The sequence below is a fragment of the Danio aesculapii genome, chromosome 8 (genome assembly GCF_903798145.1).
Source record: "Danio aesculapii chromosome 8, fDanAes4.1, whole genome shotgun sequence".
Lineage (NCBI taxonomy): Eukaryota > Metazoa > Chordata > Actinopteri > Cypriniformes > Danionidae > Danio > Danio aesculapii.
The window spans coordinates 25,953,438-25,970,032 of record NC_079442.1 but is presented as its reverse complement, the minus strand read 5'-3'; the positions used below and the strand labels follow the sequence as shown (position 1 = coordinate 25,970,032).

The following is a 16,595-nucleotide window of genomic DNA, read 5'->3' as shown; positions in this document are numbered from 1 at the left end:
CTCTCCCGCTTTCACTTCTAATTCTAATAGTGGGAGTGATTCGTTTGTGAATGAATCTCTGTTATGAAGATTCGTGTGAACCATCGATATCCCTGCGTCTTTCTGATCGAAATGGTATAACATTCGTAATATTCAATAATTTAGGGTGGAAAGTATGCACTTATTCGTTACTTCAAAAACTAGCCGTTACTTCACTTAGCTCGCAATAATACAAGTTTCTGGTGCCGCAGCATCATATTTCATTTACATTGTTTGCTGATTGTATACAACAAAACAAGCATAAGCCTAGTATTTAGTGCGAGTTGGTGCTACTTTGCCTCATGGTCAATGCAGCAAGTGACTTCTTTTATCATAAATAACATTACTTGTTGAGCACAAAAGTTTGCAGCATACAAAATCATCAAAAACTAAATCTTACCTATGAAATGTTCTGCATTTATGCTTTGTTTTCTTTGTTTGCTCATTATTACACCTTTATGATCTTCCGATTGGCTTTAGTCTTGACTACTGCGCTTGAATGACATTTGTCCTGGGAGCCCTGTCCAAATATGGCGGAGGTATTGACGCATGCTCAGGGTCAGTATACGATATCTAGTGTATATACCTATGATAAACCTTTATGAGTTTCTTTATTCTGTTGAAAAAAAAATCTAAAAACCTGTAAACATTGACTTCTATATGAGACGAAACACTTACTATGGAAGTCAATGGTTACTGGTTTCCAGCTTTCTTCAACAGAATAAAGAAATAATATCATCAAAGGGTGAACTATCCCTTTAATGCTGGATTAACAAACATTTAAAAAAATGACTAGATTAATAATAAGTAAGCCTATAAGAAACTTTGGCAACTTACACTAACCCTAATCCTAACCCCAACCTAACAATCTACTTATAATCTAATGAGAATTATTTGGCGTGTAGATGCAATGTAACTTAAATACAACAAACGGACCATCAAAATAAAGTGTGACCATAATTATTATGAAATACTAATACTTTAACACATAAAAAATATAATATACAATATAGTACTGATACATTATCCTTCCCTGAACAAAACACAGTCAAAAAAAGTAATCTCATCAGCTAACGGATAAATGATGAATACATAATTGGAATTTTCTTGAGCACGCCTTTGTGTCCTCCTTAACACAAACAAAACACAAAAATAGATTTTTATCAGCTAGATCACAACACACGCGGGAACAGAGCAGTTTAAAACTAAGCAGACTTTAAGAGACGCAGCCTCCACCTTTTGCAGATTATTATCGTCTAATCATTAAATCTGGAACTAAATCTGTTCAGTAACAGAATGACAGAGGGTGTGGAGTGTATTGGGTGTGAGCACAATCCTGATTCTGTAACCACGATAAAACATCCACAATGTACAGTACATCTATACTGAAGCCTTGTGAGCGTAAGTTTGTCTCAGACCACCAGGCTGAATAGTTTATTTTTTCAACATTAGCCTTAAGCAGCACTGCATACTATTTAGCATCATTACAGTAAATTACAGTCAATTTCCAGCCCTAGAGGCCGCAATCTGTGGCCTTTGAATGACCTGCTCTAGAGATGAGAGAGACACAAAGAGGAAAACTGATCAGACAGCGGAAAGGCAAACGTTATTACTATTGCCAATGTTGGGAGTGACGCATTAGAAAAGTAACGCATTACAGTAACTAATTACTTTTTACTGTAACACTGTAGTTTAAGGCATTACTGATACATTTTCTGTAATATTTTACTATATAAATGTAATTAATTATTATGGTTGTTGTAGTCTTCACATCTGACAGGATCATGGATGGTGAGCTGATGTATTTCTACGGGGCACAGGGTAGATTCTGCTCTTCTTCTTGGCTTTGTGGCTGTTCATCAAGACAACGACAAGGTTTGTTTGAGCTCAGGTGGACCATGGCGTGTTATTATATGTATATATTATTACGTTGTATAGGGCTGTGCAATTAATCGAAAACTCGGTTTCGATTTTGGCTTCTAAAGCTTATGAAAAACCATCAATTGAGATAAAACAGTTATTACATCATATACCGTCCTCTTTCCAGTTGTACACATTTGTTGCTCTGCAAAGCTCAGTTTCACGTGAACATGACTAAAAGCATGTACTGTAATGTACCGTTTGCAGCATGAGATGCGCATCATTCATTGATGAACATTCGAATCACTCATGTTTTTAAAAGCGTGAGCGAGATCACATGCTGTTGTGTGTGTGTGCGCTCAGCCTCAGAGACGAGCAGAGCACACACATCTAGTCACCTTAATGTGAGCGCTTTAATGGTCAAATACATGCAAATTTGTGTCAAACACGGTGTTTAGTGATTTTAGCCACTTTTGTGGTTATAATTAAAGTTTTTTTCTTACAGAGAAGATGCTTAAAGCACAGTTTGTTTCATATTTTTATTCTACTGTATTTATTTCTCTTATTTACAGAGATGAAAATAACTGTATATATACAGTTAAAGTCAGAACTATTAACCCTCCTGAATTATGAGCCCCCATTTCCCCCCAATTTCTAGTTTTCAGATTAAAGTGCGATTCCAAGGCTTAATTAGGGTATTTAGGCAAGTCATTGTATAACAGCAGTTACTTCTGCAGACAATCAAAAATATATATTGATTAAGGGGGCTAATAGTATTGAGCCTAAATTAGGTTTCAAAGTATTTAAACCTGCTTATATTCTATATTAATAGAATAGATATTAAAGGAAATACTGCAAGAAAAAAGTCTTGCTCTGTTAAACATCATTTGAGAAATATTTACTTTTAAAAAATATTCACAGGAGGGCGAATAATTTTGACTCAACAGTAATCGTTTTGAATAATCGTGATTACAATTATGACCAAAATAATCGTGATTATGATTTTTTCCATAATCGAGCAGCCCTAACGTTGTAATGTCTCGGCTGTGTATTTAAAAATGGTAGTTCCATTGTTTTCATTCTCATGGCTTGTGCATGAGCGAGTGACGCATCTCTGTAAACCTATAGCGTTCAGTTATGTGTCTAGCTCCGCCTTTTGGAACCCTTTTGTCATGCTAGGTACCCTTTGCAAAGCATACCCAATAAGTGGTATGGTACAGTTTGTTTTTGGTACCTTTTGACTGTGGAAACGGCCATAAAAGTGTACCGAACCGTACCATGCCATGTACTTGCAAAGTGTACCTATAAAAAGTGAGTGTAAGTGAACCATGCTATTGTCTGAATAACCAGTTTCTTGTGGAAATATGATTTTATTCTATGTGTGTGTCATATGTAAGGAATAAATAACAACTGTTGAATTATTAGAACATAATGTACACAGGATTGTATTATTATCTAATAATTCAATAGATCTGACTCAATTATTCAGAGAACTACAGTCGGTTACCACACCTAAAGACATGTTTTTTGTCCTCAAACCACTGCTGTGTCTAGGGCTAGTTTATTACGTAAATCATCCAAAGTCTTGTTTTGATTTGATCTTTGACTGCAGTCAAGACCTGCCTTGAACTACTTTAGCAGTGTGTTTGCCTGAAAATAATGGCACACCTTAGCTGTTCATCAGCCAATCCGAATCAAGCAAGTTGTAATGAATGTGCATGACAGAACAGGACGTCGCTTGTGCTGTTGCTGTTTTTAATCAAGCTCTTGCTGATCTAAGGCTCTCCGTCGGAGACAGAGAAAAATCAGGAGACTTCCTGGAAGGAAGTTCACACAGAAGGAATCCTCCATCCCTCTAATCAACACACAGACACACACTCCAGGAGCTCAGCGGAGTGAGGAACCGCATTGCTTTTCTCTGTGATTGTGTGTGTGAAATGAGTCAGATTTATAAAGTAAAACAGCTCTCTATTAGGACAGAACAAACTGGCTTGTTCAGTTAGTGATTTAACATGGAATTCCCTATTCATCAAATTCCCCGTTCGGAGACCTGTGAACAGACCTGATTTTTCTTTATAAGGCTTAGATGATGAAACAGCGAGTGAGTCATATTAACGGACTCTTTCCCGTTTTAACCGCCAGCCCTCAGGATATTGGTTCCTCCATTACATCAGAATGAGCCATGGGAAAATAAGTCAAAAAGGAGGAGCACAAAGTGAGCTGCTGATTCTGGAGCTCATCTGGAGGCTTCCAGAACATCTAATATAACTGACAGCATGCACTGCTTCACCACTTTCAGGATATACAGGAGTTTCTGAAGGCATTAAAATAAAACACACACAAACACACATATACACACACACACTACTTATGATCAAAGACTCAGAAGCTCCAAAGACCTCTCGGGCTCCCTCTGTGAATAAAGGCCTTATTGGTCAGGAAGAAGTCAAATGAAGCTGTAAAGCCACTATTACACACACACACAAAGACACAAACTCACACACTCACTCAGCATCCTGCCTGGGGCTGAGCAGTAAAAGAAAAAGAAGCGTAAGCCTAAAAGAAAGAGACTGAGTCACAAATACACAAACACACTGAGGCTTTGTTCAGACAGGAAGCAAAAATCTGATTTCAAAATGTGCCTCAAATCCATTCTGTAAGTAGGCTGAGCACCAAAACAAGAAGAAATCTGCTGTTTATGAACACATTTCAAACCACACCCATGTGTTGTTTGAAATCTGATAATAATCAGGTGTTTTCATGAAGCGTTCAGTTAGGGCTGGCCGATATTGCAAAAAAAAAAAAAAATAGAAAATTCACAATATCATGTTTCATATCATTCGGTATCAATAATTATTAAACATTTTTTAACAATACAATTAGGAATATTAGGTTTTTTAACCACTTTAATCAACCAACATTACTAAGGCAAATAGTTTTAATAGCCAAAAAACAAACAAATTTAAACCAAAAAATTTTGTACATAAATTTGATGATCTTTATGATAATATACCTTTATAAGAGACTCTTAAACTTGATAAATAAAATGTTACAAAGTGTTAACAATGGTAAAGGTAAATCAACATCTGTAAGGTGTCAATAATAATGACAGTAAACCTCGAACTCAAATTATGATAATCAAATCTGAGCTTTCAAGTAAAGGAACTAACCACCATTATTCAAATATATGCTGAACATTACAAATTGTGAAGCTGGATGACTACATCACCCCCTATGCTAAACAATCTTTCATATGGGGAGCTAGTGGCTGGGATGCACAAGAAAAGAAACCAAAAAGCCACTCTGGTGACATCCTTTTTTATTTACAATCACCTCACTGCTGCTATACGGCACTCATTTTTGCACGTGTTGCTATTCTGACCTGAAGTGACAAGCGCAGGCATGTGGTTTCCTTCACGTTTGGTTAGTTCTTCTTACATTAATCAAGGTGCGCTCAGGGCATTCGGAAAAGTTCAGATGTTATTCAACAAGGTGCGCCTGGAAAATGCTCCCATGTGCGCATCGTGCTTATTGGCATTCCAAGGCGATTGCTCAGCAGCCATATTTGAATAAAACTATAGCCTTCATACCAAACATTTTTTATCGTTATTGCAAATGGTGTTCGGTCAATACGTACCGATGCGGATTAGTAGTTTATGCGTCAATAAGTGTTAGACTATAATATATGTTTCCACTGGAAGTAAATTCACACTAACTTTCAAGAAATTAATGCTTTTACTGATAAAAAATTACAGTGTTTAAACTGTGGCAAAATGTATTTCAAATAATTATAAGTTGTATTTCATATACATTTTTTTGATTCATGGTTTCCATAAAAACAGACAAAAATCTTCAACAAAAGTATATGAAAAAAACTAAATGCAAAATAAAAGACTTCGAGGGGCTCCAGAATTCTGTTTTCATTTGTAGTTTACATGCAAGTTTAAGCAATTTTAAAATGTATATGCACTCAACAATGGTGTTTGCTGTTTGTTTAAACTACTTATTTAGAATGAGCTGAAACAACAAAATTCTTGAGTTTTTTTGTGACAACTTAATTGTTTTATGTTCAATCCACTTTAAAATTGATAAAAACCTAATAAGTCAACTTAATTCATGTTGTCCCAATACAAATCAATTGTGTGGAACCCAGTGTGTGCATTTTAATATTTTGCAGCATTTGGAAATTATCCAACTGTATTATATATGTGATGCAGAAAACACAAAAAGAACCACAAAATACAGTCTTAAAATTTATTATAATGTATTATAACTTAAAATGTATTATAGAGCTCATTAGAACTCACTCAATATCATTGTAAATTTTAAATCAATGAATCAAAAACAGGGCTAATGTTTGTGAATATTAAAACACACACATTAAAAAAAAACTATGTAAATATGACGTCTCAGTCAGCCTGACAACAAACTCAAAAATCTATTCAGATTGGACTGTTAGTGTAAACAAATCCTATTTCACATTTATGTAACATAGATACCGCAACATACAAGTAAAAGCAAAAGCTTTGTGAACTAATGTGAATCGACACCCACACACTCATCACTTAGTAGGGCTGCAGGTTATAGGACAAATTGAACATTCTGCGATGATGTGATACAGATACAGTTGAAGTTAGAATTATTAGCCCCCCTTTGAATTTTTGTTTCTTTTTTAAATATTTCCCAAATGATGTTTAATAGAATGAGGACATTTTCACAGTGTGTCTGATAATATTTTTTCTTCTGGAGAAAGTCGTCTTTGTTTTATTTCGGCTAGAATAAAAGCCGAAAAAGCAGTTTTAAATTTTTTTAAAACCATTTTAAGGTCAAAATTATTAGCCCCTTTAAGCTATAATTTTTTTTCCGATAGTCTACTGAACAAACCATCGTATACAATAACTTGCATAATTATCCTAACCTGCCTAGTTAACCTAATTAACCTAGTTAAGCCTTTAAATGTCACTTTAAGCTGTATAGAAGTGTCTTGAAAAATATCTAGTCAAATATTATTTACTGTCATCATGGCAAAGATAAAATAAATCAGTTATTAGAAATGAGTTATTAAAACTATTATGTTTAGAAATGTGTTGAAGAAATTTTCACTCCGCCAAACAGAAATTGGGGAAAAAATAAACAGACGGGCTAATAATTCAGGGGAGGCTAATAATTCTGCCTTCAACTGTATATATTGGAATATGATACATTTTAACTAGATTAATTGCAGAAATTGACTGGGATGATTCTCTAAAGGAGTGCATATGCATAAAATATAAGAAACAATCTACAATCATAGATAAAATCGATAAAGAAAAAGATAATAGTTAAATAAACAGCCTTTTATTGTTTTCTGAGGAGTTGAACTGTATTCAGGTCTACAGTAATTGATAAATCAATTACTGTAAAACAATACTGCATAATCTTTGTTTTATAAAGAATTTATTAAAATTAATTACTTTTTTAATTTGTTACAAATTCAGGCTTACATATTCTTAAGCATGAATGCTTTTAAAATCCTCACACAGTCACAGGCCTCAAAAACAACACTCGCGAAATGATCAATTTGAATCCAGACTCAACTCAATATACTCGCGATGTGACTATTGTGAATGATCGCATGGCGACATCGATGCTGAAACGATATCTTGTGCAGCCCTATCACTCAGTGTAACTTTCTTCTCCCTGTTGTTTTTCTATGCGGCACAAACTAATCTCCCAGTCCAGTGAAAAGAGTCAGCAGTTGATCAGCAGGTCACAGTGAGACACCGGAGCAGCTTTAAAGGCTGAGCCCCTCGTCTCATGTTTCCATCTTTCTCACACACGCCCCTCAACTTCTGCTCTCTGTTATTAACACCATGTTAACTCTTTAACTACAGTGTCAGACTGAATAATTACAGACCTAATAAAACACACATACTCTAATATAAATATATATTTCCAGAGGGAACGACTGTGGGCTTCTGTTGTGTGTCAGGACGCCAAAATGAACTACATTTGTTCTAGTTTTGAAGAGGAAAGACTCAATTGAGCAAAGCTGATTTAATTTGTGTGCTTATCAAAGCATAAAATTAAGTGGAAGACAGAGAATTAACTGAGAGATCACAGAGAAAGCTTTAAGGCAGGGCTCTATGCCAACATTTTTTCTTCACAGGCACTTGGATTTATTAGATTTTTAATCATTTAAGGTCAAGGTGTAATAATAAAACAGATGGCTTGAACAAACAGATGCTGAAAAAAAAGGATGAATTGAAAGTGATTTAGAAACTGATTTTGATCTGTATTTTGAGACTTATTTGAGATGCATTTAGAGTAGGGGTGCTCAAACTTTTTCCTATGAAGGATCAAAAATCAAACTTGATTGAGGCTATAGTGAGCCGAAGGTAAATATAGTTGCCATAATTAAATTTCACATTTATTACATATTATTGACAAATGACTAGAAAACATTGCTTTATATAAGTAGGACGGGGGGGATGAGACAATACCGTACTGAAGAGCGGGGGGCAGAGATATTTTTATAAACAGTATTTTTCAATACAGCAAAAACAAAACTAATTTATAACAGAATTACACTAGTTTTTCCCTTGACTTGCTTGCCAATGTCTTCTGCATAATCCTCTGTCTGTTGAAGGACAGTATTTATATTTAAAAAATCTGCTTTAATTATTTTATTCCAGTTAGCTTTTTTGTAGCTCAGCAATAACACGAACTAATTCAAACTGCACGCAGCAATGAAAGAGACCTCGTACTAACAGATAAGTTACATCAAACTAGAAATGACAATCTCTGTTAAAGGCATTCACCCCATCATTCTCACTATCCTCTAAGTTGGGATGGTGGGCCAAATCAAAGGTTACAATGTGCCAACTCTTTGGGTCTATGGGTCTAAATGTCTGATTTGGAGACGTAAATTAAATTATATCTTTTAAAAAAGGACATAAAATAGACCCCTTTAACAATTTAATATTTAATGAAAATCTCACATTCTTGTATTTGTGATCATTCTGTTATTGAAAAGTCCTAATAAGACAAAGTCGCATGAATTTCTGTTACATTAAGTTCCTAAGTTTTTAATTTAGATTTAATCCATTATAATATTTACAAGATATAATACATGGTAAAAGTGTTCATGATATGCCAAAATGAACTACATTTGTTCTAGTTTTGAAGAGGAAAGACTCAATTGAGCAAAGCTGATTTAATTTGTGTGCTTATCGAAGAATAAAATGAAATGGAAGACAGAAAAATAACTGAGAAATCACACAGAAAGTTTTAAGGCAGGGCTCTATGCCAAAAGATTTTCTTCACAGGCACTTGGATTAAGTAGATTTTTAACCATTTAAGGTCAAGGTGTAATAATAAAACAGATAACATTGATTTATAAATTTTACTTTAGACTATTGTTTTAAAATGTAAAAAAAACCCTTAAATGTTATATTTTAATACAATACAATAGTCCTCAAATTATTACATAATTAATAACAATTCAGTCCTATATAGCCCTACTAAGATGAAGATTTTGGTCATAAATATTAATTACATTAACAGAAAGGAAGGTGGTTTCCCAGTACTGGGTTGCGGCTGGAAGGGCATCCGCTGTGCAAAAACATTTGCTGGAATAGTTGGCAGTTCCTTCCACTGTGGTAACCCCTGATAAATAAGGAACTAAGCCGAAGGAAAATGAATGAATGAATGAATGAAAAGAAGATGTTGGTGCACTAATCGTGATAAATTAAACTTACTGTTATTATGAGGAAGCCTTGCTCACGATTATTTATGTTACATACAGAAATGTATTACCCAGTTTATTAGAAATTATCCAGTCATATCTGAACATACATACAGGACACAGTTTTGATATCAGAAACAAATGGGCTGAGCAAACACGGACTCGAAAATGAAAAACTTTACCCTGACACACACACTTTGTTTTCATTACATGGACTTCAGCTATAGTATATGACACTTTAATGTTTGCTATTATGGAGTATGATTTATTCAATGTGTTTTCAAGTTCCATATAAGAAAAGTAGGTTCTGAATAAAGTGAGGAAGAGTAAATAATGACAGATAATACATTTTTTTAGATGAATAACCATTTAATTAAGATAGTTTACATGGTCTGCTTTGATCCAAGGTGTGTGTGCTTGTGTGTTTGTGTTTTACAGGAATAGTATGCCTGTCATTGTTCTCCTCTCTGCCTCTTTCCTGAGAACCTCCTCTCACACACTTCCTGTGGTTCCTGACCACCAGTACATACCAAACACACTGATCACATACTGCCCGTTATATAACTTAGGTCAATACACATACAGGGCCGAGAACACAACTACGCTAAACAAAAATGTACCATGGTTTTACTACTGAATAAACAAACAAAAAAAAATTGTAGACAAACCATGTAAAGCCTTATTGAACACTGTGGTTAAACAAATCACAATAAATAAGCCAAAAATCAATAACGTGGTTACAGCTTAACTATAATAAACCCCTGGTTATTTTTGTATATGACAAGTGAGCTATGGTAGGTTGTTTTCCCACAAAAAGGTAAACATGGTACTTTTTCCACTGTAAAAATCTGATGTTGACAAGCCCAATGCAGCAATATTAGTTCAACCATTAACTTCCAGTATGTGTGTAGGCTTGTTTCAAACAGCTAAATGCTAACTCTTGCTAGCATTGTGCTAAAACGTTAGTAATACCTAGCAAAATGCAAAAATGTCAAAATAGAGCCAAATATAAATACCTAGCAGCATTTTTGGCCTAACCTAATATGCATTGTATTCCTTGTATTGACAGAATATATAGTTTGTGTACAGTATAACAGTCGTTACAGTATGTCTGTGGAAAGTCATAGCTGTACAAGTGTGTGTGTGTGTGTGTGTGTGTGTGTGTGTGTGTGTGTGTGTGTGTGTGTGCGTGTGCGTGTGCGTGTGCGTGTGCGTGTGCGTGTGCGTGTGATGTGAAATTCTTTTTCAAATATTTCCCAACTGCTGTTTAACATTTTTTTAACATATTTCTCAATATGATTTTAATATACAGAATTTTGAATACCTAAATTATTTGTCTTTGCAATGATGACAGAACTGTACATAATATTTCACTAGATATAAGATACTAGTGTTTAGTTTAAAGATTAATTTACAGGCTCAGGGTGCTTTCACACCTTTTTTGTTCCGAAACAAGGATTAAAATTGTTACAATGTTGCACTTTGTACTTGGTGCGGTTCGCTTTCACATGGCAAAGTTTCTAAACGGACCAAAAGAGCTAAAACAAGACACGTGCTATTAAACTCCTCGCATTGGTCAGAGTTTTCAGAGTCCCGCTCAGCTGTCATGCGTCCTTATTTTAATTTATGGCAATGAGCAACAAGACATTATAAGCGAAAAGCTGTGCTTTATATTGATAAATATTGACATCCACACACAACGTCACCAAGTATAAATCAGAGGTAAGACGTTCTCATACAGAGCCCTTGGCTAGAATTATGCATTTTAGGCTTTACATTATAGAGAGTAATAACAGATAAACCAAGAATGCCGTTCGGTCAGTTTTGCTAACGGATAAACGGCTCTCGTTAATAGTTAGCATGCTTTCACTTTCGTATTTGACATGAAACGCTCATTTACCGGTAGGGATGACATCCTGCTTTACTTATAATTCTCTCTTCATATAGAGAGACATATCCATAATACACTGTGATATAGCCGGGCTCGGATCGTTTTGCTTTCTCACTACAATCGATTCACTCCACAGTTCGTTTCAATCGAACCGAGACCACCTTATTCAGGCGATCTCGGACCGATTGATTTGGTGCGGATCCGAGCATGATTGCTGGTTTCACATATGCCAAACGAACAGCGCTAACTGGGGAAACGAGACAGGTTCCGAAACAAAAGTCTAGGTGTTAAAGCACCCTCACAGAAACTACAGTAGGTTAACTAGGCAAGTCATTGGACAAGTGGTTTGTTCTGTAGCCAATTGAAGAAATAATTTTTCAAAGAGCCTCTATTATGCACTATAAAAGGTCCTATTTTGTTTTTTGGGGCTGATATGCATGCAAGTCAAAAACACTTTAATTGTCTGATTTTTACCTAATTATCCCAACAACTCCCATATGATTTGTTCATTTGTGATTCGTTTGTTCCAAACCCCTCCTGCACTGATTGGTGTGATGACCCAGTCTGTTGTGGTTGGTCGACTGTGTTCAGAGTGAGACAGAAAGAAACACCCACCTCAGTTGTGAAGTACTCAGAGTACAGAGTATATGTGTGAGCCCAATGCAAGAAGCAAGCCCAAGCAGGTAAACACCAGCATATTACTCTACTCTTAACCCTAACCCCAAGTAATAACAACAGCACACATTCAGTATTAACCAAATCATACACAGTGGCAAAAGTTGAACAATTTTGAAAATTGACTGCGCCATGTCTGTGTAGGAACAGCTGATGGTGGCCATAGCAACAAACAGCAAGGATTGTGAGTTCAGAAACCCATTTAAATCGGTAAAGGAAGAAGCACACGTTACGTTTTAAAGTGATTTTGAATGCCATATGTGAACAGCCCCATACAGATTTAACCTGAGCGATCCATTACAAACACTGATCTATAATATATGTGATTACAAGCTGCGCAGAGTGATTAGAAGTTAAATCAATACATATTTTGCAAACTACAGAAAACGAGGCGACCATTTTAATCACACTTACATGTTATAATCTGGAGGAAGAAAAAAACTGGTTCATATAAACAGTTACTGACAAAGTCCCTGTCAAAGTCTGACAAAGTCCAATATATTAATAGTCTTTGCTGTTCCTTAATAGCAAATCCCCCATTGCAAGATAGCTTATTGTATCAATCACCAGAAAAATGACAGGAACAAGCACACGATTGACTACACTGTGGTATTGTTGTGAAAATGAACTTTAACTGTTTGTTCCCCACAGCCCATCTCTCAGTGATAGTAATTTCCGCATAATAATCAATCCCATAATCCCATGCGCTCTGTTAGTGTTTGAAGGGAAGGGCGCGTTCATTTAGCTAGATCCGGCAGTTCATATTTGGCGATGTGTCAAATCGATACGAGCAGACAAAAGATTCGGACACAAGACAAATTATTTATTCGACTTAAGAATTCAGATTTAAACCTCAGCTGGAGGTTTTCATTCACTTAGAGCTGCGTTACACACTGCATGCAAGGTCATTTTCAAAAACCCATAATAGGGGCTCTTTAAGTTGGCTAATAATTGTAACCTTTTTAAAAGTATCATAATTAAAAACTGCTTTCATTCCAGCCAAACTAAAATAAATATGACTTCCTCCAGAAAACATAACAAAAAAAACATTAATAGGTAGGGGTGGTGATGCAGTGGCGCAGTGGGTAACATGTTCGCCTCACAGCAAGAAGGTCACTGGTTTGAGCCTCAGCTGGGTCAGTTTGTGTTTCTGTGTGGAGTTTGCATGTTCTCCCCGTGTTAGGTTTCCTCTGGGAGCTCCGATTTCCCCCACAAGTCCAAAGACATGTGGTACAGGTGAATTGGGTAGGCTAAATTTTAAATCATTCCGCTGTGGCGACCCTAAATTAATAAAAGGACTAAGCCGAAAAGAAAATGAATGAATGAATGAGGTAGGTGTAACGGATCACAAGCCATGGTTCGGAACGCATGTGACCCGCGGATTAATAACTTTTTTTAAACTTGTAGGTTAATCCAACATTTATAACAATTGCAGAGAGATTGCCTCCCGCATCATTCAAATCACGTGTATGAAAGAATTTAGACTTCCCTGTAAACTATAATGATGACGGAAGAAGTTGTGGTGGGACCTACCTAAATGCTTTATAAGGTTAGTGTTAGTGTCTTAGGTAGTGTTTTCTGTCACTGTTCCTTTAGCTTGCATTAATTCATTCAGTGTAAAGCTGCACATTTAAACATTCAGGATCTCAATTCAAACCCCCACAACCTGAATGTATGCATATGTTTAATAATCCTTCTAAGCGCTGCATTCAAATCTACGTTTGATCGAGAGAGATTCAGTTTTTACACTTTTTCAGTCAGTTACAAACAATAAAATACCACGGAAGTACTGGGAGAACAGTTTATAGTTCGTAAATAAACACTGATTTTTATGGTAAAGAATAAAATCCCTGTTTAATGGAACTTGACGCTGGTGAATGTTGTAGCAATTACATTTTGTAACCAATGTAACACCCATCAAACATCAACCATCAAAATTATGTTACTGAATAGGCTTTCAAAAATGATCCACCTGTAATGAAACAAGTTTTATGTGTGAATTGGTGAATCATTAATTGAAAATAAATATGATCTGTTGTACAAGATGTTAGATTTCTATATTTAGCATTATCAGCAACAGTTTTCCAATTGATTTTTATTTTTATTAAAATTACATCACTCTGTTTGTTAAAATCAATGGTTTTTGCAGTAATATTTTTGTGTAATCAAATCAAATGATATTTGTCTCCTCCCTTTTTTGCTGATCTGAAAAATGGTCCAATCCGTGACTCAAAAACCATAGTATGATCCGAACCGAGAGATTTGTGATCCGTTACGCCACTAATAATAGGTAATACTGTGAACATTTCCTTGCTCATGTTCCAAAAAGAATTAAAATTTGACATACTTTAACTGGATGTACGTAAACACTCTTACCCTGAGTGTGTGTATGACCACATCCTGCGCTTCCAGTTCTCCTTCCAGAATGCTGAGCAGCATCAGAAGTTCAGCCTTACTGAGAGTCTCCACATTCATCCTGCTGCCCTAAAACACACACACATAAAAATTCAACATCAGGATCCTGAACCACTGATTTACAGGAGCCACAGGCCTGGCAACACACACACATACACACACAATGCTTAAGCAGGTCATGTATAACATAACTGTACCCAGACCAATGAAACAGGATCATACCACACACAGATCAATTTCGCTGGCCTAGAAATGCAATAAAATTCCACACGTTGCATCAGTGATTTTCCCTTGATCTGACATGACATTTACGCGAGTCTGGCATTCGCGAGCATTAAAACACACACAGCAGTGTTCAGCGTCTCTGCATTATGGTCTGGCTCTCCTTCAGACCACATAAACACAGGAAGCTATTAGCATATCAGCACAGAGGTCTCTAGTGAACCAGTTCAACTTCCCTTCTGTAATGGATTCCCTCAGTCTATTAACACACATAAGCACTCGCACACACACAGTTGTGAATAATATCTCTGTTTACTGCAAGCGACATGGAGGGATTTGCATGCAGCTGCAGTGTAATGGATGGTTATTAGGGTTTGGCTTGTTGTGTCTGAGTTTACATTTTCATTCATGATGGCCCAAAAGGACAGGAAGAAACCGGCCAAACATCTGAACACAATCTCTATATTTTTAAAACGATGCTAATTATGTTCATTCTCTATAATTATTCTCTAACCAACAGCTGAACAGCATCATCATCATCATACAGTCAGTTCATACAAAGTCATTGCTGACTGCTTGATTCTGATTGGTTGCAGGAGTGTAGATTATTTTTCATAAAGCCCCAGCAATGAAGTAGTTCCAGTTTTGACAAGTGCATATAATTTTGCCACATTCCTTTCGGACGATTAACTTACTTGGGTGCATGAGTATGTCAGAATAAAAACAAGACAAGATATTTAAATGTGGTACTATAATTGATGACAAATGAATTAATGAGAATTAATGTACATCTGAGGTAGGGCAGAGCGGGGCACAAAGTAACACTTTTTGGTATTGGTCAAATAATGAACAAAGTAATGGTGTTCAAATCAAGCGGCTCTCCCTCGGGAAGCCAATACGGAAGTAACTGAAACTGCAATTCATCAAAATTCCGCTAGTCCTGGCTCCATAATAGAGCAAATTGCAATTGAGCCCACTGTTAGAATGGCCAACTTTACAGCAGAAAAAAAGGCGTTTACAGCCTGGTACAAAGAACGATTTTGGTTCATATAGCTATTATTACCCTCCATGACAACTGTGAGGGGGGTGAATTTTTTTATAACTCATCCATTTTCTTTATATTAGGTAATATTAAGTTTGCATAATTAAGGGCGTGGCCACTTGAGTGACAGCTAGGTCTCGCTGGTCGCCGTCACTTTACCTCAGCTGAATCCGGCAGATTAGCCACTGATCTCGGCATATTCATCGTATTTTTATTTTGTTTTATGTGGCTTTACACAGTCAGCTGCCTTTTGGACTTTTTTCTTACAATTATCAGATGATATGGGATGCTGTGTGCATTTAATTGTGCTCACAAACCATTCACGTGGCCTCGTTTCCCATGTGAGTAAAGTTATATTCTTGTATACCATCTCTATAAACGTATTTGTTTTATTTAAGATCATTTATCATTAATATTTTTCTTTAGACTCGTAAAGCACTCCAGACTGTGACAGATTAATTGGCTGTAGGCTCTAGAACAGTCATCTGAAGCGTTATCATACAGTGTTATGCTGGAGTTCATCAATAGTCCTGCATTTACTAACACACACTATATTTGAAGTGTTTGGAAGTAATTTGCGTTTTCCTCCTGTAGAAAAACGTCATAGGAGCAATGTTTAGTGGCTCTGTGTATTACAGCAGTGTTTTTGAAAGTCTAAACACTTTATTGATATAGTGTACTGCCAAGCACATGTGGTCAGAACACAAACGAGTCACAGGTAATAGAGTATCAAGCATTTCTCCAAA

The 16,595-nt window shown here is 36.0% G+C and overlaps 1 protein-coding gene across 1 annotated transcript in view; it reads right to left on the bottom strand.

The window, feature by feature from the left end:
* cttnbp2nlb (CTTNBP2 N-terminal like b) overlaps positions 1–16,595 on the bottom strand; it is a 40,191-nt gene that overhangs the window by 11,671 nt on the left and 11,925 nt on the right. The window contains exon 2 of the mRNA XM_056463501.1: positions 14,547–14,654. Within this exon, the coding sequence (XP_056319476.1) occupies positions 14,547–14,654 (108 nt within the window). The remainder of the gene's footprint in view (positions 1–14,546; positions 14,655–16,595) is intronic.